The sequence below is a fragment of the Ruditapes philippinarum genome, unplaced genomic scaffold, assembly GCF_026571515.1.
Source record: "Ruditapes philippinarum isolate M1 unplaced genomic scaffold, ASM2657151v2 ctg9977_1_1_1_1, whole genome shotgun sequence".
NCBI classification, from domain to species: domain Eukaryota; kingdom Metazoa; phylum Mollusca; class Bivalvia; order Venerida; family Veneridae; genus Ruditapes; species Ruditapes philippinarum.
The window spans coordinates 7,933-30,125 of NW_026855654.1; the positions used below are offsets into that span (position 1 = coordinate 7,933).

General features: G+C 32.6%; 1 protein-coding gene across 1 annotated transcript; it reads right to left on the reverse strand.

The window, feature by feature from the left end:
• Nucleotides 1–284: 284 nt before the first annotated feature.
• LOC132744045 (acetylcholine receptor subunit alpha-like) lies at nt 285–2,022 on the reverse strand. Its single transcript, XM_060732654.1, has one exon. The coding sequence runs from the start codon at nt 1,979–1,981 to the stop codon at nt 599–601; it is 1,383 nt and encodes a 460-aa protein (XP_060588637.1). The 5' UTR covers nt 1,982–2,022; the 3' UTR covers nt 285–598.
• Nucleotides 2,023–22,193: the final 20,171 nt, after the last annotated feature.

A 22,193-nucleotide genomic window follows, 5' to 3' on the forward strand; every position in this document is an offset into this window, starting at 1 on the left:
AGAATCTAAAAGCAAGTTTCATGTTCTATTTTTCGGAAGGAATTTTTCGTTTAAGAAATTTAAAAACTGTGCTTATACGAAGTACGCTAAAGCTCTCATCATAAAATCAAGCGATTTTTGCTTAAAATCTACTTTCACAGTTAACAGTTTGATGACGTCAAATATGACGTCATTGTTTCAGTTTGTGCACGTGCACATGTTCAACGGGCTAATAACTAGTTCTCGGCCCGGGGCTGCAAACTCATAATAGGTCACGTGACACTCATAATCAGTCGAAATCATAGGCAATTTTGTTACTATATATAGTAACAAGTGTATTAATGATCTCTAATCATGATTTACTTTTTGTTTTCTTCAAATAACTTTCACGTTGTAAACATCAGCTGATATTTAGGACTTTAAAAGGTGTGTAGAAAATCTTTCGTGATATCAATAAGTCTTTAATATATATTAGTTCTGTCCCAATGAGTCATTTTGTGATAACAAAGCTGCTTATTCTTAAGATGTCAAACTTGATGCCCAGAATCATGAAAAATATACAATACACGAGTACCAAAATCTTGGTAATCAGTTGTGTAAAACAATGAGTGCATAAACATCATACATCTATATTAAACTTCATTTTCAAGGACATTATTGCATCATCAATCGTTAATCGACGATTTGTTAACACAACTACAACATATGTAACCGTAGCTAAAATAAATACAACAAGGAAGGTCAGAAAAAATAGAATATCGAACACAGCACTTATATCTTTCCATGTTATTTTACTGCCAGGGTACGTAGATTGTTCGACAGACTCGTCTGGGTTATCATTGACCTTCACATTGTTGTATTGCTGCAGAGTCGATGACTGATGGTCTTTTTTATGTGTATCATCCGAAGTTTCTAACAATTCAATGTCTTTTGATCCAATGTCGTTCCTGTCCGGTGATTCAGGATAAATAGCATGCTTTGCAATTGCTTTTTTAGAACATCGTGTGACGACCTTTGTCAAACATCTGGGTTTTGGTTCAGCTTCGTCTAAATGGAACAGACGTAGGTTTAAAATCGTTGCTAATGCTATCGATACACACATTACCAACATAGAAATAATGTAATAGCTAAGCACTGGCATAAATGTTGAAATTTTCGGTAAATTATCACCAACCAATGTCAGAAAGACTGAAATTGCAAGAAGCATTGTTAAAGTGAAAGACATTCTTTCGCCACTGTCGGATGGTATAAGAAATACAAAAACGCTTAGGAATGACAAGAACATTATAGGAAGTATCACATTAAAGATGACAAAACGAGGCTTCCGTTCAAAACTTAAGTATATATTTATATTTGAAAAGGACTGCGCCGTAAAGTCCACAATCCGAGAGTCTTGTAATTCCCAAGCACCATGGCTAACAAAGTAACTTGTATCGACTTCTTGCTTAATTGGCTTTATCACCAATTCATTAGTTTCGTATATTTGTGATGATAGAGCTAATAAACATACATGTCGGTCAAAAGGATACGCTGTTACATCCAAGTCACATGGAATTGAAAACGATTGAGTTGGAAAAATAATAACTTGGCCGTTTGATTGAATAACCATCGGTGTCATAGAAGGTTCATTCACCGATTCAGCACTATTCACTAAGATCAAGTTTGGTGTCCAGAATTTGCCACTCCCAGTCCGAAGTTGTGTCATATTACCATAGTCGTTTGGGGTCCATCGCAACAATTCGTCAGTCCATACCAATGAGGTGAAGGCTGCGACGCTCAATCTTTGATTTACCTCATCGAGTTCTTTCAAAGACAATAACCCGAATGTAAAATATACCACTGTCTGCTCTGACTGGTTGATTTTTGGTCTGATTGTCTTGTCATAATATGAAAGTTTGTCGCGTAACAGTCTGTATGTGTCATTAACGTGGTGGCAAGCTATAAATGTCGTGTTGAACAAAACTAAACATAAAAGAGCTTTTAAATATTTTAGACGGTACATCTTGCTGAGAAATATGGAATTAATTATTCGTCTTTTATCTTTTTTGCTCTTTGTTGAAATGCTTATCCTGTAGTAATCTGTAATGAAAGAACGCATAGCAGTTATAACATATCCCCAACTAACTAGAGTACCCATGAAATGACAATAAGATTAATAAAATCTTTGAACATTTTGATTCGTTTAACTTTTGTTTCTAAAGAGCGTATATCTATAACTTCCATATCGTTTTGAAATCAAATTCTTATCATGGTGTTTCTGGTCGACGCCCATTACATACTTTTTAAGGACTTTGTTAACTCGCATCTGCGCCGCTCTTGACCAATTTAATTTTGTAGATGCTTTCTAATGAAGACTGACCTATACATAAAGACTTTGTTAACTCGGCCACAGCCTCGCCCCCCCCCCCTATATAAACGAACATATGGCCACATGCTTAATAAATATATGAATTGTTACTTTAAAACATAGAATGAAATGGTTTATATCGATGATATAAAAAGATATATACGAGTTTAAGATATTATGCTAACAATTCCAGGCTTTAAATTTTCGTTTGATTTATAACTTTTTATCACACTTATGTTACTTCATTACGTATGCTTTCATTTGCTAACAGTTCATGTATAATACAGTTCCGTAGGATATTAGAATGTTGCTTAAACAATAGATTCGCAAATTATTATCATTTCTTTTAACTTCAGTATATCATAAAAATGAATCTAAAACATATTTCAATAATGCTTAATTAAATTAATTAAAATAGTAGTAAATATTATTTGTCAAATAATACAATTTCTCTTGCGTAATAAACCATCAAAGTCACATACCTTGGATTTTCATGAAAGCCTTGTCACAAATGTTACATCAGGCTGACAGAATTGTGATATTCAAGCCCATGCAAATCAATAAAACATTGCTTTTAAAAGCTCGTCAATTAATTTAGCTCTGTGATTGTTTTCTGACTAAATCTATAGCTTTTGTCAATGAGGCTTAATGTTTTATGAAGTTATCTTTACATACAATGTTATTTTCTATGGAATCTTTAAATGTTTTTTTATACAAATTTATTCATGTTTGATAGTCTAATGGGGTTGTACATTAGACACTGATGCCCTACATTCAACTCTCTAGTCAGTTTACAGATTGACTTTGTGGTATAAGGCCAGCGTGAAAGCAGTAGTGGGCACATTAAAAGCTGTGTATCTTTTACGGGGAATTCTCATAAAATAGAAAAACGGGAATCCCTGAAGAATGTCCAAAATGTAAATGTTACAGATTGGGTTTGATTGAGCTTTTTCATTTCCTTTTTGAGCTTATTCAGTTTTAAGAGATGTCATTTAGGCTCTCGCGGACAGACTAATTTCACTTGTCGTTATTAATGTTATCAAGTCTTGTAGAATATGTTCGAATTATGACGAGATGGGAACGTAGCATTAGGTACGTTTTGTCGTTCTGTGTCTCTCGTGATATGAACATAATTTAATTGGGTATTCATTCATTTACACGGGTCCCCATTTTCGAAATTTCTGCATGTCATCATCATCATCATCTCAAGTAATTGCATCACTCCGCAAGGAGTATACTCGCTGTCATACATGTCTTACCTTTTAAAGACATTTAAAATCAAAGTCATCGTATGAAAGTATGCTTTTTAGTGCTTCATTAGTACCAAACGTCGGTGATGAATAAATTTTATTAATAGCTTAAGGGGAAATATAACAATCTCCAACTTTGAGTAGAAAATATAACGGGTTTGATATGAAATCAATAACTGCTACTCGGTTTCACTTTTATAACAAACATTACATTTGTTTTCTAAGAATGAAAATGCATATTGCCAACATAGGTGTTTTATGTTTTTGGATTTTGATTTTGGATTGTCATTGGATTGTCACACATTCTGTTTGAATCAAACTGGCGATTCTTCAGTCAAAGGAAACAAATAGGTCATGTTTGTGGTGTCGGTGGTTATGGAACATCGATGAAGTTCTAAAACAATTCATTGAGGAGTCCATTAACAACCTTTATAACAATAATGAACCCACGGCACTTTTAAAACAGAGTACACTGCGGAAAATATCATAAACGTACTGATACAAATCACGTTTTTAGTGAATATCTTTTTTTAATACTGAATGGATTTTCTTTCAACGAAATGCATTTAAACCCTACTTAGAAAGCACTTCCATCAATCGTTACATAATTTCATAGGTCGTTACATACTTTGTGCGAATATCATTTTCTACAATCTTTTGCTTTCTGATTCAATCGATGAATTTTTGAACAAAGACACATATTTAATCTGATGAATCAATTTAAAAAGATTGGAGATAGATAGACAGGCATCGTGTATAGTCACTGATACCCGATAGAAAGCACTTTCTATGTAGGTATTTTAGGGTTTTGTATTCCATTTTTAACACCTGTGTTCAAATCACTAGCGATTGTATCATTCTGACAGGGATTTATGTACAGTCTGCTTTGTTCATTTTATAGATTTCCCCTATTTTGAATTTGAGAACCGTTCTTGTTCATTAAATGGATTTCAATGTCATTATACTAAAATGTTAGTCTCAACAATACTTTGTTTGCTTGATTGGGTACTACTCCTGAAGGAGAGGCAAGATGGGTGGTGGTGTGGTGGTCTTGTGGTTAAATGCACGCTGCTCAACTGATGGATCATTGGTTTGATCCCTACTGTGTCTTAATCATTTTTCGCTTCATAATACAAGTACAGGTCGCTCAAGGAAGGGGACTTGTAAAAGATAATTACCAGAAATCTTAACATTTTTTTCCATTTATGCTGCAATAATCATGTTTCCACTACATGTACACTTTAGGACATTTTATAAGCGCACCTTTTAAATTCGTTTTTCATCAGTATGGTTTTAGACATCATTTTTAAACTACATCAAACTTGGTGAAGAAGAGTGAATCAGACACGGTCAGGTTATTCAAGATCAGATATGTAAAGTGTTATATACAGTATACATCTTATACGTATTGTGTAGAAAGACGTCTTGGCATCGTCGTCAGGATAGTTCGATAAATGTCAAAATATGGCGCTGTGTTTATATAACAAATGTATGTGCATGGCATTTCGTATTTGTAGAGTTACTTCTCTTTAACAGTCAGATATGCTGTATATTACCTAATTGATTTTCCTCAATAGGTGGTGCACTTGCATTGATGATTATATTATATCAGCTGATGGACACAAATACAAGAAGGAGGTTTACAAATCTTTGATATGCTGTATGAAATTTCGTAATTTGGTTTACATTGTGGGTGGTGTTTAGTTTCTAAATATTAATAACCTCCCCAAGGTTCAATCGCAACTTCTCGACCTTAAAGACCTGCTACGCAATAATAAGAATACCCAGAACGAAACCTGCAATTCATTCTGACACACATTAATCAATTATTGACTATTATGTTTTTAGAAACCGAAAGTATAAACTGTACGTACTCCCATTGACGGTATTTCTAGGTTGTTTATTATTTGTTGATCGGCATTTTTAAATTGAATCTGATTGTCAGACATATTTTTCAATCTTAATTTTACTGAAATTAACTTTATTTTTCGTTGGATGTCAAATGAATATAATCGCAACTCATTATACAGAGAGTTCATCCTCTGTTTTGATTTACACCTATTTACATCTAAAGTCACATGGTAGAACTACTTTCAATCTATATAAGGACTATGATTGTGAATGATCGCAGCGGTTTCCGACTGCTTTAAGGCGGCGTTCATTTTCTCTTTTTCTGACAGAGTATACTCAAAGCCAATATCATCTCGAGTTTAAGGTTGATATTTACATATTCGAAAAAATATTTTTCACGACATCAAAACACTTTCATCCTATCTACCTATTTTTGTTGTTTTTGTTTTTTTCATTTATGTAACAAAGCTGTTTTTTTTTTATTATTATAAAACATTTATATTGAATGCATATATCCCTGCAAGGCATGTTAGAATTATTTCACAAGATATTTTAGTATATAAAATCTAAATAAAATATAAAAATATTGGATATTCAACAAAAATGACAGTACTGTCAGTTGCTTAGATATTGATTGTGTAAATTGAAATTAAATGAGTAAAATTCCAATATCTGGGATTGTGGGACGCTTCAAACCGTAGGTAGATACTTTTGTACAGGCCGTACGTGGTTGTGAAATATCCCATAATTCATAAAGGTCTTTTTTGTTCCTATTTGAAAGTGTTTTAAATTTAATTACCGGTCGTTAATTCAATCGTGTAACAAACTTATATTTAAAAAAACCCGGACAATGAATAATACATGAAAGTCAGAATTTATGTGACAATTCATAAAAACTAACACAATGCTTTGTATAATAAATTGTGTTTAGAATGTTTTCATGAATTTATATTATAGTAAACCATATCCTTTATTACATTTAATAATTAAAAAAAGAATGAAATGGACCGCGACAAAAGCCTGGGCTTAGGTCAGTATAAATACTACAATACCTTTACCAGAAATCAGGAAGGCAAAATTGTTAGAAGAGCAAGATGAAAATTTACATATTTTTAGTTTGTATCATCAAAAGTTGCAATGCGTTTCATAACGTTGTCAAAAATGGAGTAAATGTTACATACACAATATCGTCTCTTTCGACGTGTCGGTTTGAAACGGATAGGTTTCGTATGTTTAAAGATCTCACCCTGTCAGATTGTGTCACGGAATGTGCACTTAGACCGCATTGTAAATCTTTGACATTTCGAGGTGAAAACGTCTGCGAATTGTTTGAGACGGATATAGAAAACGACAATCATTTTGATGGCTCATGTATCTATATAACAGTGTCTGATATCAAAGTCGAAAAGGTAAAACTTACTGGTATATAATGATGATAATAATAATAATAATAATAATAATAATAATAATAATAATAATAATAATTATAATAATAAAAATAATATCATGTATAATAGAACAAGATTGATAAATCTATTATTATTATTTTAAAATTCAATTTTAGTTTGTTTATAAAGCTGGAAAGTGACATTAGAGAAGTTTGTTAAAATGCCGGGTCTTTATTATTTTATTAATGCAACAACCTAATTTTTATTTAGCAAAACACTGGCAGAATTTCATATTTGTTTAAGGCACATTAAGCCACAAAAAAATTGTAAAATATTTCAAAGGCAAACATGCCTGAAGAAAGAGGAATGTGAAAGTTGATACGTTATGATAAAAGGGGTAAAACATAAAAGCACATTTTGTCTTAGAAATGAACTTTTTTCATTCTTTAGAAAAGGCATATGTCAGTTTTATACCGTTTGAATAATGATTTTAGAGCAGTCTAGATGCTTGTAACCTGAAGAAAGAAGCGCTGAATGTGAAATTATTTGTCATAGAAGTAGCAAAATGTAAATTAATTAGTATTTTGGCTTCCATTCAACATAATAAGTCACTCTATTTTTGCAAATTGCCATGTAACAAAAGCAAAATAAATGGTTCAGATATTGGCCAATGAGTAACTTATTCGGAAACTATAGCAGAACACAAAAGGTAAAAAAACTTTTCTGAAGCATGATGGGCCTATAAACAAAGAAGTATTTTGAATTCCATATAAACCACTTTTAGAAAGACAAAACAAAATTATTTGTTTTGCAAATAAAAATGATATCATTTCCTAGGCTTTATTGACTCTATAGGCATTATTCATAACAATTTTGCTCATACAATACGCTAAATATTATTTGAATAAGACTTGTTCTTAGAATTACTTTCATAATGGAAAGAACGTTTAGTACAACAACATTACATTTATTACAGTCAAATCACAATTCCAGTGGTACAAGAGTAAACAATAATATATATATATTTACTTATCTATTTATATTTTACAATAAAATTAGTAAATTTATAAAAGTATAATTTTGGATGCATATATATTACGGTTTATTACGAGATATAGCATATTCTTCCGTATCTAATCCCATTAATAAATAACAATTCAATATATATCTATATTTATTTATTTAATATAGTCTCATCTGTGCACAATTACATACAATTCAATATAAAAGATAAACATTACATTGTACATAGCCATTCTTTGAGTAGAATTACAAGAGACTTAAGATATTTTACAACTGAAAACTATAGTCTCATATATTACGGGCATATACATGTGTATATATAAAATACATACACATATATATGCAAATATACTACAAATTAAAAAAAATGTAATATTAAAACATCACATGATATCAACAACAGCAACACTAAAAAACTCACTATTAAAAGGTAAAAGGTAAAATATATAGATTTTCAAAAACGTGTGCATCTTTATAGTAATATTTGTCAAGAGGTTATCTTTGATTAGGAGTGGACTAATTAGCAGAATTGACCTTGTTAATACAGAATGCAACTCAATATACGAGGGTTGTTCAAAAAGTAATAGGACTAAGAGTCTTATGTTTCCATATTCCATTAGATTTTAAATATTTTCATATCCACGGCAACAGTTAATTGTTTTCTACAACTTCAGCATAAGTTTATTGAATTATTGCACTAAACGCGTGTTCCCTGTTATATTAAATAACCATGGTAACACGCACCCGGCGCAGCGCATCAAAAATATTTTGACGCTAATTTGTACTTTCAGTTTATTCAAAATATGTTGTCTGTTCCCACTAATATTTCACCAACACATTTTATCATATTAAAGCGTCATGTTGTCCAAATTTGACGTCATTCAGACAATAAATCGCTAAACTATAACGTTTTGAACAGCAGTGATAATAGCGTTAAATGTAGAAAAATGACGTTCGTTGAAAAACTTAAAAATGTGTACGATCATTAAATTTTGCCAACAGATAGGCCCTACTCCTTCAGCTACGTATGAAAAGATTAAATTTTCACAGAACAATAATTAGGCAATTAGGACACTCGTTTTCAGCTGGGAAAAGCAATTCAAAGACGGTGAATATGAGATCACAGACACGAAAGGGCTAGGGCGAAAGCGGAAAATTGACGGACGTTAGAGACGTTAATTGCAATAGCGCTACAAAAGTATCGGCGATATACAGTCCGCGAACTGTCCGGCATGTTTGATGTTTGCATCGGGGCTACTGTTTCAGTTCTAAGAAAATTATTGAATAGGGGAATTTTGTTTTAAACATTATTTTATTTTATTAGATATATATATATGTGTGTGTGTGTTATCATTGTATAAATTTGATAATGATACGCGGTAATTATTGGTATCAATTTTTCTCGATTTCGTTTAATAAATGATAGCCTGTGCTCAGAAGAAGAGAATATTTTTCAATTAATAAGCATTTTTAATTTACTGTACATAATCATATTGTTTTAAAAATGTAAGATGGCATGTGTAAATAAATAATATAAATCACTTTGTCATTTACATTATATGTCCATGCCCGTTCAGCTTCCACATTACTCAAAATCACGAGATAAAACAGAAAATTGCCGGCCACCGGGCATGTTTCGAATAAAGAAATGAAAATGTGATTGCTTTTTTTCGCTACATCTCCACAGATGAGTTCTGGTTATAGTTACATGATTCAAGCACCTAGAACATTGTGGAGAATAATTTCAGAAAGAATGACGCTGTTTACATTTTGAATTTATTTTGCGACGTCATGAACGTCATTTATTTATTTATTAGCGTGCGCCGGGTCGCGTACCCCTTGTCATTTGTAAGTTGTACAAAATAATTGTTGTTTTTAAACATATTGTATTGATTTTTTCACTGTATATAGAGGACAAGTTCCGATATTCGATTTTTGTAAACTCGTGTACGTAGATGAAAAAATGTGAACAGTAGAGCTGCAGTCCTATTACTTTTTGAACAACCCACGTAGATGAAAACATGGTAGGTCATATTTAAACTGATATAAAATACAGTCCAATTTTGTTAAAAGATAAAATATGTCATAATTAGTCAATTTGTAAACACAATTATTACAATATCTTTATATACACACATCCGACATTCACTAGAAGGTAAAAAATTATTAATAGTTTACAAAAATATTGTTAACTTAAGACATACCTATAATCTTAACTCTTCATTGTAATTACATTTCTTCAATGCGGAGTGTTATTTCGAAGTTTCAATATATTACAGCAGGTTTTTGCTAATGTGCTTATCATTTCTTAATGGGTTAACAAAAATTGAAACTTATCAATAATCATAAATTAATATGTTTGCACATTATTTGTTATTTTCACATTTTTTGTTTGTTGTACTATTACGTGTATTACTTATTTCACTCTTTATAAGTGCTATTATTGTTCATTACCCCTAACTTTTTTTCGTTATGCTAATTTCCCATAGGCTTCTGGGAGTTATTTTTACTGTTAATGCAAGTGTACCACGTGACTAAGACGCTACGCCTTGGATAACAGTATTTTCCTCGGGATGATACTTTTATTGTTAACCACAAACCCATGTGTTATTTATATAATGTTATTACCCCTCACTTTTTTCGTAATGTTAATTACCCATAGGCCTTTGGGAGTTATTCTTACTGTTAATGCAAGTGTACCACGTGACAAAGAATTTTGTACTGTTACATAGGTAACAGTATTTTTTAACAGTATAAAATCTGGTCACGTAGTCTATTTCCTAAATAAAATGAAATAAAATGGCCGCCATTTTTTTCTCGATTCATTCTTAATTTCGACGATAGGGCATCGCCGAAGTAACATTTACTCTCATAAAATTTAGTTCTTTGCACCCTAGAGTTCCTTTCGCGTATAAAACATCTTTTTGTCAAAAATAGTCAAAAGGAAAAAATCCGTTTTCAACGGAAGTAATTGCAATGTGAATAATTTTGTGTCAAACTAAAACAGGCAGACGATTAAAACATGCAATAAAGGATTATTTAACAATTTTAACCAGTGAACGTTACAGATAGAGTTTGTGGGATATCATCGTTATTTTCTAAATGCACTTTGTCAAAAACCATGCGAAGAATATTCTGGATGCAGAAGGATCAGATTTTACAAATCATAGCCTTATAAATGGGTTACTGTTTTGTTTTCTAAATAAAACACAGCTTATTTAATGTTTATGACTGGTAGATATTATCACTTGCATAAAGAATATAAGAAAAACAGCTTCTCAAGTAGGCCTACAGTACACTTTAAACTTGCATGGTAAGGACAGTTTAGTAATTGCTTCTCTTGGTTTATTTTTGTTACAGTTAGATTTTGTTGACAAATTCAGATCATCACAGTATTTGTTCGGGGTACGCCTCGGGTAACAGTATTTTCCTCGGGATGATATTACTGTTACCCACAAACCCATGTGTTATTTATATACTAGTAGCTAGTGTACTAATACGTATGGTTTCTGTACATATTGCTATTCTGTTACTATTCACAGGAAAGAAATTTACATAAGTTTTTGGCTTTCTTTTTATCATGCTGTTCATATTTGTTAATGTTTGATTTCTATGGAATTAATATTGTTTAAACCAAAGATAAGCATGTTGCAAAGCCCGATTTTACACCAGCAGGTTTGCCAATAGGCTTTTAATCATTATGAACTGTAAATGGATATTGTTTAGTGACATTATGTTGACTTGTGATATAAATAATATAATGTTTAAACGGCAACTATTGTTCATTTTTAGAAAATAACATTCGTACTTGAATGGTCCGTCACTATGAATAGTGAGATTAAATTATGTTTGACTGCTATAAAGTTTCTAAATTTTTTCTCTGTTATCTTTTTATCCGCCAGAACTTGGTCAAACACAATATTGACTACAATTCACCTGGTACAGTAAAATATTAATTATATACCGTATCCGGAATTACTTTTCCGAAACAAAGGTCGATTGTTTTATGCAAACTGGGCAAAAAGTATGGCATAGATCTCAATAACTAGTATGAAAAAAATTTTCAGACTATAATTAAAACTCTATTTGTAAAGAATAATTTATAGTTTAACATATCGATATGACGTTACTTCGCACTAATAGCATTGATCTCGCTGGTCCAGGAGAAGAATAAGCCTTGAGACACAAATATTTCTTGCATTTATTTTGTACTAGCTGTATATTAACATTTATTTATACATATCAATCAAATTCCTCCCTAAATGCACTCAAATCTTTTCAACGGATAGAAAAAACCCGTATTATGTTATACAAATACAGTACTATATATGGAAGTGCCAGACTATTTTTGACGTTTGTCCCCATATTACCTGTGAATTACATAGCATTTGGAAACGGGAACCAAAAATACTGAAGGCGTGGCCTTTTTCTCTCTCAAAAACCTACGTCTTTATCCGTCATTCTTTTGAGGAATCCTTACTCTCAGTGCCTAAAAGTGCGGATGGACTCTTATTAAACACATTCTCTCTCTTGTCACCTTTATTTCACTTCTGAAATAACTATATATAATAAACGTACATTGAAAAGTAAGTTTGCTGACTAAATAATAAAATGTACATGTAGTAGCTTTCTGTTTTTGTTTTGCTTTTGCTACAAACAGTATTGGGAAATTGAAATCTCACTCGACATTCGGTCTCAAGATATATCAATTTTTCCAATGCTGTTCGCAGCAAAATTAGCAAAATACAAAACATGTATAACATGATATTCCTATTTTTGTTGCGAGAAAGAAATTATTGAATTTTCAGAATAAAAATGATGGTTTGGTAAAATGAGGTGAGGGTTTGACCTGAAAATTTGCCCAAATTTGCCCCCATTTCGAAGAAAAGGGGGTATATTGCTTTGCACTTGTCGGTCCGTCGGTCCGTTGGTCCGTCGGTCCGTAGACCAATTGGTTTCCGAGTGATAACTAAAGAACCCTTAGGCCTAGGAACTTCAAACTTGGTATGGTGATTGCTCATGACCAGTTGATGACCCCTATTGATTTTGGGGACAAAGGTCAAGGTCACATTGACCTTGTAAGAAAAAATGGTTTCCGATCAATAACTTAAGAACCTTAAGGCCTAGGAACTTCAAACTTGGTATGGTGATTGGTCATGATCAGAAGATGACCCCTATTGATTTTGGGGTCAAGGGGTCAAAGGTCAAGGTCACATTGACATTGTAAGCAAAAACGGTTTCCGATCAATAACTAAAGAACTTTAAGGCCTAGGAACTTCAAACTTGGTATGGTGATTGGTCATGATCAGTAGATGACCCCTATTGATTTTGGGGTCAAGGGGTCAAAGGTCAAGGTCACATTGACCTTGTAAGCAATAACGGTTTCCGATCAATAACTGAAGAACTTTAAGGCCTAGGAACTTCAAACTTGGTATGGTGATTGGTCATGATCAGTAGATGACCCCTATTGATTTTGGGGTCAAGGGGTGAAAGGTCAAGGTCACATTGGCCTCTTGGGTAAAAACGGTTTCTGATCAATAACAAAAGAACCCTTAGGCCTAGGAACTTCAAACTTGGTATGGTGATTAGTCATGACCAGCAGATAACCCCTATTGATTTTGGGGTTAAGGGGTCAAAGGTCAAGGTCACATTGACCTTGTAGGTAAAAACGGTTTCCGATCAATAATGAAAGAACCCTTAGGCCTAGGGACTTCAAACTTGATATGGTGATTGTTCATGATCAGTAGATGACTCCTATTGATTTTGGGGTCAAGGGGTCAAAGGTCAAGGTCACATTGACCTCTTAGGTAAAAACGGTTTCCGATCAATAACTAAAGAACCCTTAGGCCTAGGAACTTCAAACTTGGTATGGTGATTGGTCATGACCAGCAGATGACCCCTATTGATATTGGGGTTAAGGGGTCAAAGGGCAAGGTCACATTGACCTTGTAGGTAAAAATGCTTTCAAATCAATAACTTAAGAACGCTTCGGTCTAGGAACTTCAAACTTTGTATGATGATTGGTCGTGACCAGCAGATGACCCCTATTGAGTTTTGGGTCAAGGGGTCAAAGGTTAAGGTCATGACCAGTAGATACTTGATAACCCTTATTAATTGTTTGATCACTGGGTCAGAAGTCATGCATAATAACCTTATCACATGACTAATTGGCTGCTGATAGGGGGCATACATGTTTTACAAACATATCTTGTTGGTACAGAGTTACATCAAAGGATACATAATTCACGAAAATAATATTTCTTATCCAAGTACCTTAAAGTTATTACATTATTTTTTCAGAGTCCATGTGTTAGCTGTAAACATGGTCAGGTTTGTGATGTACAGTCAGGCCAATGCATTTATAAAGGTTACATTTTATTAATAAATGTACATATAGTTCTTTCCGAAAATCACACAATGTAATGACAAGACCACCAAAAGATAGCGTGCATTGTCTGTCCAAATTGAAAATTTTGTCGAGACCCATTTTTGAAATTTGTACGTTAAACTTTAGTAGTTATCACGATGATCTGAAGTAACGAGATATTGTCATAAAACAATCTATTTATTCAAATATCAAACTATCTCTTGTTTCTGTATTTGTTTAATAAATACCTGTGAAAATATATTTCTGACTAAAAAAATAATTTGAAAGAACTGAAAGAAGAATTATGACATAAACACATTTTTTTGCTCCGTGTGTAGTGGCTTAAACCGATGCCTTGTGAATGCTGGATATCTGTAACATAATCAAGAGTATCTATTCTAAACAATATATTTCATACTTTACACAGTTACACTAGTATTTTAATATTCAAAAAGAGGTTAAATGATTTTGTGTGTCATTGACTTTGATCTAAGGACGCCCAAATATGCGTTCCGATATTTGTCAAATTATAATTAAGAGTTTTGCTAAAACGTTTTAATTGTCTTCCATTTGAAACAATAAAAAACATTGATTGAATGTATTCTACATACATTATTGTTTGTCTTTATTCAGAATGTCATGTCAAAACAATACAAAACGGCACCGTGCTCGGCAATAAATATGTGGTTGGAAGCAAGGTACGTAACACGTGCAAGCCTGGTTTCTCGAACAAAATCAAAGAAAGCGTTTCTGTGTGTAAAAGCAACGGTATATGGAGCACCGACGCACACTGCATAAGAGGTAACACTGAATAATATGGTATTTATGAACTATTTCATTACAATGATAAATAATTCTATCAGGATGCTTTGCATTTTCTATTATTGAAATCTGCAGTTCTTTGACAATGGTTACTCTCCTCCCCCCGGAACTTTGGTAAACATATTTATCATAATAACATTCAATCTACGCAGTGCTTCATATTGATCAGTTTGTTTTCTATGCAAAGTCATTTTCAAGTTTGTCATATTTCTTCTTTAGACAGACATAAATTATTGACAATTTAGATACATGATCCTGTATAACATTTTAGTTTTAGTTATACAGTTTATGCTTTGCTTTACTGTTTTTCCGTTCGTGAATTGACTTGAATTTTCTTCTATAATAGATAATAATTTCCCTTTAATTTTGTTCACTAGGAATATTTCGTTTAAATGTTTGTATTTTAAGATTGTGGAAACTATTTCCAAATAACAAATGGTACTGCCCTACCAATTAATGGATCAACAACATTTGAGTCAACAGCGACGGTTGAATGCTTTCCTGGTTACGAAACAGACAAAGTTGAGGTAAAATGCCAGGACACAGGCAAATGGGAGACAGCAACATGTGAGAAAAAAGGTTAGAAAGAGTTTTTAGTATGCGAAAATTGTTAAAAATCAAATACACATAATAATTTTTATCTTGAAGATTAAGGTAATAATATCAATATATGTAATGTGAACGCCCAACCTTTCGATGGATCAACAAGATTTGAGTCAATCGCAAAGATTAAATATGGATTGTTTTCCTGGTTACGAAACAGACAAAGTTGTGATAAAATGTCAGCACACAGGCAATTGAGAAACAGCTACGTGTGAGAAAAGTCTTTGCTCGTTTCATATAAATGTCAAGTAACGCGTTATAACATACAGTCTATCTTGCCCCTACGACCATGTGTATTAAGCGACTTTTGTCTTATGCAACCACTTTAAATTGCCCGGATCATTTTCTCTCTATATATTTAATGTATTAAGCGACTTTTCCTGAACTCGACCAGCGACCGCCAGTGAATCGGCAAATTGAGATCAATCTTTTCATCAAACGGCCACTTTTACCTGTCAAGTCGTCGTTTCTTAAGATTGACAAGAATACCGCCTTATGGTGTCAACAATCATAACGAAATACATGTACTAATAGATATACGCTTGTTTTGAAACAAACCATAAATGTACACTGCTAGCAATTTAATTTGTTAATAATCTAATATTATAATTCTTTATCTCTTAGATTGCGGTAATTATATCAATATATCTAATGGGAACGCCCAACTTCTTGATGGATCCACAACATTTGAGTCAACAGCGAAAATTGAATGTTTTCCTGGTTACGAAACGGACAAAGTTGAGGTAAAATGTCAGGACACAGGTATATGGGAGACAACAACATGTGAGAAAAAAGGTTCGAAAGAGTTGTGTTCATTTAGTATGTCAAGTTTGTTAAAAATCTAATTCACATTATATTTTTATCTCGAAGATTGCGGTAATAAAACCAATATATGTAATGGGAACGCCCAACCTTTTGAAGGATCAACAACCCCAAAGATTGAATATGGAATGTTTCCCTGGTTACGAAACAGACAAAGTTGCGATAAAATGTCAGCACACAGGCAATTGGGAAACAGCTACGTGTGAGAAAAGTCTTTGCTCGTTTCATATGATATGTCATGTAACGAATTATAACATAAAGTCTAAATTGCCGATGCCACCATTTGTATTAAGCGACTTTTGTCTTATGCGACAACTTTAAATTGCCCCCGATCATGTTCTCTCTATACTTTTAATGGATTTAGGGACTTTTCCCCAACATGACAAGCGAACACTTATTAGTCAGCAAATTAAGATCAATCTTTACATCAAACGCCCACTTTTACCTGTCAAGTGTTTACCTGTCAAGTGCTTTTAGATTTAAGAGAATGCCGCCTTGGAATGTCACAAGTGTCAACAATCATAATACAATACATGTACTAATAAATATACGCTTATTTGAAATAAACCATAAATGTACACTGCTAGCACTTTAATTTGTTAACAATTTAATATTATAATTCTTTATCTCTTAGATTGCGGTAAATATATCAATATATCTAATGGGAACGCCCAACCTCTTGATGGATCAACAACATTTGAGTCAACAGCGAAAATTGAATGTTTTCCCGGTTACGAAACAGACAAAGTTGAGGTAAAATGTCAGGACACAGGCAAATGGGAGACAGCAACGTGTGAGAAAAAAGGTTAGAAAGAGTTGTGTTCATTTCGTTTGCCACGTTTGTTTTAAATCAAACACACATTATATTTTTTATCTCGAAGATTGCGTTAATAATATCAATATATGTAATGTGAACGCCCAACCTTTTGATGGATCAACAACATTTGAGTCAACCGCAAAGATTGAACCTGGAATGTTTCCCTGGTTACGAAACAGACAAAGTTGCGATAAAATGTCAGCACACAGGCAATTGGGAAACAGCTACGTGTGAGAAAAGTGTTTGCTCGTTTCATATAAATGTCAAGTAACGCGTTATAACATACAGTCTATCTTGCCATGTGACCATGAGTATTAAGCGACTTTTGTCTTATGCAACCACTTTAAATTGCCCCCGATCATTTTCTCTCTATATATTTACGCGACCAGCGACCGCTAATTAGTCAGCAAATGGAAATCAATCTTTTCATCAAACGGCCAGTTTTACATGTCAAATGTTTCAGAGATTGCCGCCTTGTGATGTCACAAGTGTCAACAATCATAACACAATACATGTTCTAATAGATATACGTTTATTTTGAAACAAAATATAAATGTACACTGCTGCTAGGAATTTAATGTGTTTACCAATTACGCGATATACACGCCTCTTAAAGCCTTTTTCATCCCATCCCCTTTTTGTTGTCTCGAATGGTAAAAAAATGCCTTATTTAGGTCCCAATACTTGCTTTTGTTTGAGAAATGTTGAGAAACTTTTAGACTTGTAAAAATCACCCCAGATCGATCATAAGGTAACGTGTAACCAACGCTGAAAAGCATTTGACTCTATCTCAATCCATTGAAAAGTTGCAGAACATTGAAATCCATTTTGATGGAAAAAGTCAACGCAAAATAGTGATTTTTGGCAATTTTGAGATGCCCCCTCGCTACCATGGTAACAGGAAATTTAAGCCTGAGCATGTTGTTGCAAAGGCAATGGTCCAGTCAACATAAAAAAGTGTCAAATTTGATTAGTTATAAAGCAGTTTTATATAGTTTTATAGTAATTTGAACTTGTAACGGGAGACTTTTCAATGAAAACAGCCATTTTTCACAAAATGCTCATGAAGTAATGGGTTAATAACCTAATACACATTATAATCCTTTATCTCTAAGATTGCGGTAATATTATCAATATATCTAATGGGAACGCCAAACCTCTTGATGGATCAACAACATTTGAGTCAACAGCGAAGATAGAATGTTTTCCTGGTTACGAAACAGACAAAGTTGATGTAAAATGCCAGGACACGGGCACATGGGAGACAGCGACATGCGAAAAGAAAGGTAAAACTATAGTTTTATGTGAAGAAATAAATAACTGACATCAGAATTGTAATAATAAAGATATGAATGACATATCTACATCGAACTTATTTACAGAAATTATACGTATTCAATAAAGTATTATACATGTATATGTAAGAGGATATCTACCATTTAGACTTAACAAATAATTGTAGATAAAACATATAACACTTATCTTTAAAGATTGATATGGCAATATTATTATTCTTAGATATGAAAACTACAACATACGTCTTGAACTTATTTTAAACTGTGATTTTTCAATCAATTTACAATGTATTCAAACCGAGCTTTAAAACTATCTATAGATTGTGGCAGCAATTTTCAAATAATAAATGGCAATGCTGAACTTGTGAATAGAGAGACAACATTTAATTCAAAGGCTAGGGTTATTTGTGATGCAAAACATGAGTCCAACAAATCTTATATAACATGTCTAGAGACAGGTGATTGGGAAACAGCAGAATGTATAAAATTAGGTATGATGAAACATTTCTTTACATGTTACAGTTCATAAAAAAGAAAAAAAGAGATATAAAAGATTATAAAAATATTAGGACGGTTCCTTTCTATGTAATCGAACTACTATGATAGTATTGACAAGATTGTTTACAAATAGGACAAAATTATTTTGAAAACATGTCTAACTGAAATAGAAATGATGACTCAAATTAATTAAAAGTAAATGACGTTTCGTTTTCATTTAATAGTATAAAAGTAGTAGCTAGAAGTATTTTACCATAAAGCAATACATACAGTATCTTAGCTGATAATGGGAATGAGAACAAGTAAAAGGGTAATGTTGTCTGATTTATTTAGAACAATCTGATTCAATTAAATTGATCATACAAAAATCATGTTTTTTTTCTATGCACCCTTTGCTTGTTTTGATATATATCGTATTTGTAATGCCAAGCAAAGAGAAAAAAGGTCCATACCACATCTTCTTTTGAAAATCTAAATACAGAAGTACCTTCTTAATAAAAGTACATGTAGTTTTAAAAAGTGAAAGTAATTTGAATTTATTAAGACTTCTTTGAAAACCAGAGAAATTTCTTGAATAGTTTTTTTTTTAAAATATTCGGTCTTTTAGTAAATAACCTTTAATAGCCGAACAAAATGTAACATTGTTACTTTATAGAAAGGATGTCTTGCTTTTCGATGGGGTCAGATAAAGACAACATCGAATATGATGAAAAGAAGTGTATACTACTTAATATGATCTTTATGTAGGTTTCTTTATTTTTTCAGTTCTCAAACTTATAACAGAGGACTTTACCTGGGACGAAGCAAAGGTAATGTTTTTTACAGTTAATTCTATGTTAACTTCTTGTAAATGATTACATGTATATATATTTTTCTGTGGAAAATGACCAAATGATTTTTATATCAATAAAAGAAATGATGTAATATGCAGGTGAACACAGTTCACATCATATGTTTCGCACCATTTCTTTTTTTCTTCTTACAGTTGGTCAAGGTCGGGAAGTCCTATTTCAAGTACAATACATGTATATCACTCACTGCTGTAGGTTCAAATCCCGACATGGACTTGTTGCATATGAGAAAAAATCTATCTAGCTAACCTACAGAATGCCGGTGGCTCCACTCAGGTGCCGGTTTGTGTCTGAAATAATGCAGGGAATGGCACCTGAGATCTTTTTTAGATAAGCTAGAATGTCGCATATTATAGAGATTCGCCAATTACTGTTAGGACAAAAGTATCTACTGCAAACAACCAAACATCCAAATGTCATAACGAAAAAAAAGAAAAGAAAAAAAAGATTCATATGAGAAATTAAATAGCCATTCTCAATTAATATCATTTGTTAGGAACCATGACTTTGTATAGAATTATATATATAAAAACACACACACACACATAATTTTTCGGCGTTGGAATTTAATTTTGCTTTACAAAATATTCCTTTTTTAAGGTTAACTGTGAAAGTCAAGGTGGAAGACTGGCGGATATCAAATCAGCAGAAGAGCAAGCCGCAATTGTGAAGCTTCTACCCTCCTCGGGACGTATGTTGCATTGTCATTTTAATTAGTTCTTTTAGTGTTAAATTCTTTACATTAAAATCCGTATATGAAAGACCCTGGTAACACTTATCATGTAAGGAAACCCAATTCACTCAGGTAATGGATTTGAGCTGCAACAGTGTTACTTGGTTTAAAGTTAAGCATCGTATGAACTTTATGCTTCTCGTTCTGCATTGCTAAATTACATGATCACGATTAAAAACCTGAAAATAATCTTTAACTTATTACTTTTATTTGTAAATATCGTTTATGCTATCATCATGTGTTTTTTATTCTTTTTTTATTCTTAAAAAGTTGGAGCATACTTTGATTATGTCTATCTATCTCTTGTACGTATTTAAGTTCGTCCCGTTATCCTTTTCCGATCGAAAGGTGCGAAATGGATAATCAAAACTGGCAAAACTTAACCACTTTATTATGAATAAAGAAATTCCACCTTACAGAAAACTAAACTTCATACACAGTTTTATTTTTCAATTTCTCAAGAAAGAGTAAAAGTTAAAGATAAAGATTCTTAATGTGACCATGTTTTAAAATTGTTTTAATGCAGATCATTTATTCTGGATCGGAGGACAATTAGTTCCCAACACAGAGTCATATGTATGGTTAGACGGAACTAACACAGACGGGTATGAAGATTGGGAGGATGGAGAACCGAACAAATTATATGTAGAGACTGTCCTCGTGTTAATGCAACGAACCACGGAATACAAATGGCATAACTACGATCCTACTGTTCGTATAAAGAGTATATGTGAATTTGAATGACATCTCCAAGCATCATCACTTCTGACTTCTGAAAAAGTTATATATATGAGCCGCCTACATAGTGGGTTTGCGACCAACATGGATCCAGACCAGCTTGCGCATTCTCGCAGTCTGATCAGGATCCATGCTGTTCGCTATCCGTTTCTCTACTTGTAATAGGGTTGGTAAGCGAACAGCATTGATCCTGATCAGACTGTGCGGATGTGCAGGCTGATCTGGATCCATGCTGGTCGCATACCAATTATGTTGGTTGTGTCGTGACGCGGCTCATATCGTCCGGATTGTGGCAATATTCTATGATTTGATTGTACAAAAAAATAACTGAACTTGTTCTTTTTCCCAAATATATTTTATGGTGTTAAGAAAGAACACAATAATAAAGGTCACCTCGAAAATAATAAAATAATGTTATTTTGAGTACATGTGTATAACTTCTATTTATTGATTTATTTATCGTATTTTCTACTTTTTTTGTTCTTTTTGATACATATTTCATACATGTATACAATATACTGTACCATTTAAATTGAATAGTATTTCTTCAGTTCAAACATGTAACACAAAATCTATTGCCTGTTTTTTATATTTTTTCTGGTTAAAATTAAGTTTAAAACCATGAGCAAGTCAAAAAGCAATACAAAGAAAAGTTTTGAGAATTGTTTGAAAAATAACTATTTTGATGAAAATTGTTGAGGTGAAATTTTAGATGGAAATTGTTTAACAAATAGTTAACGGAAATCTACAAAATTAAATCGTAGAAGTACCGGTACTTCCATTTTATCATGTAAATTATCATTTTATTT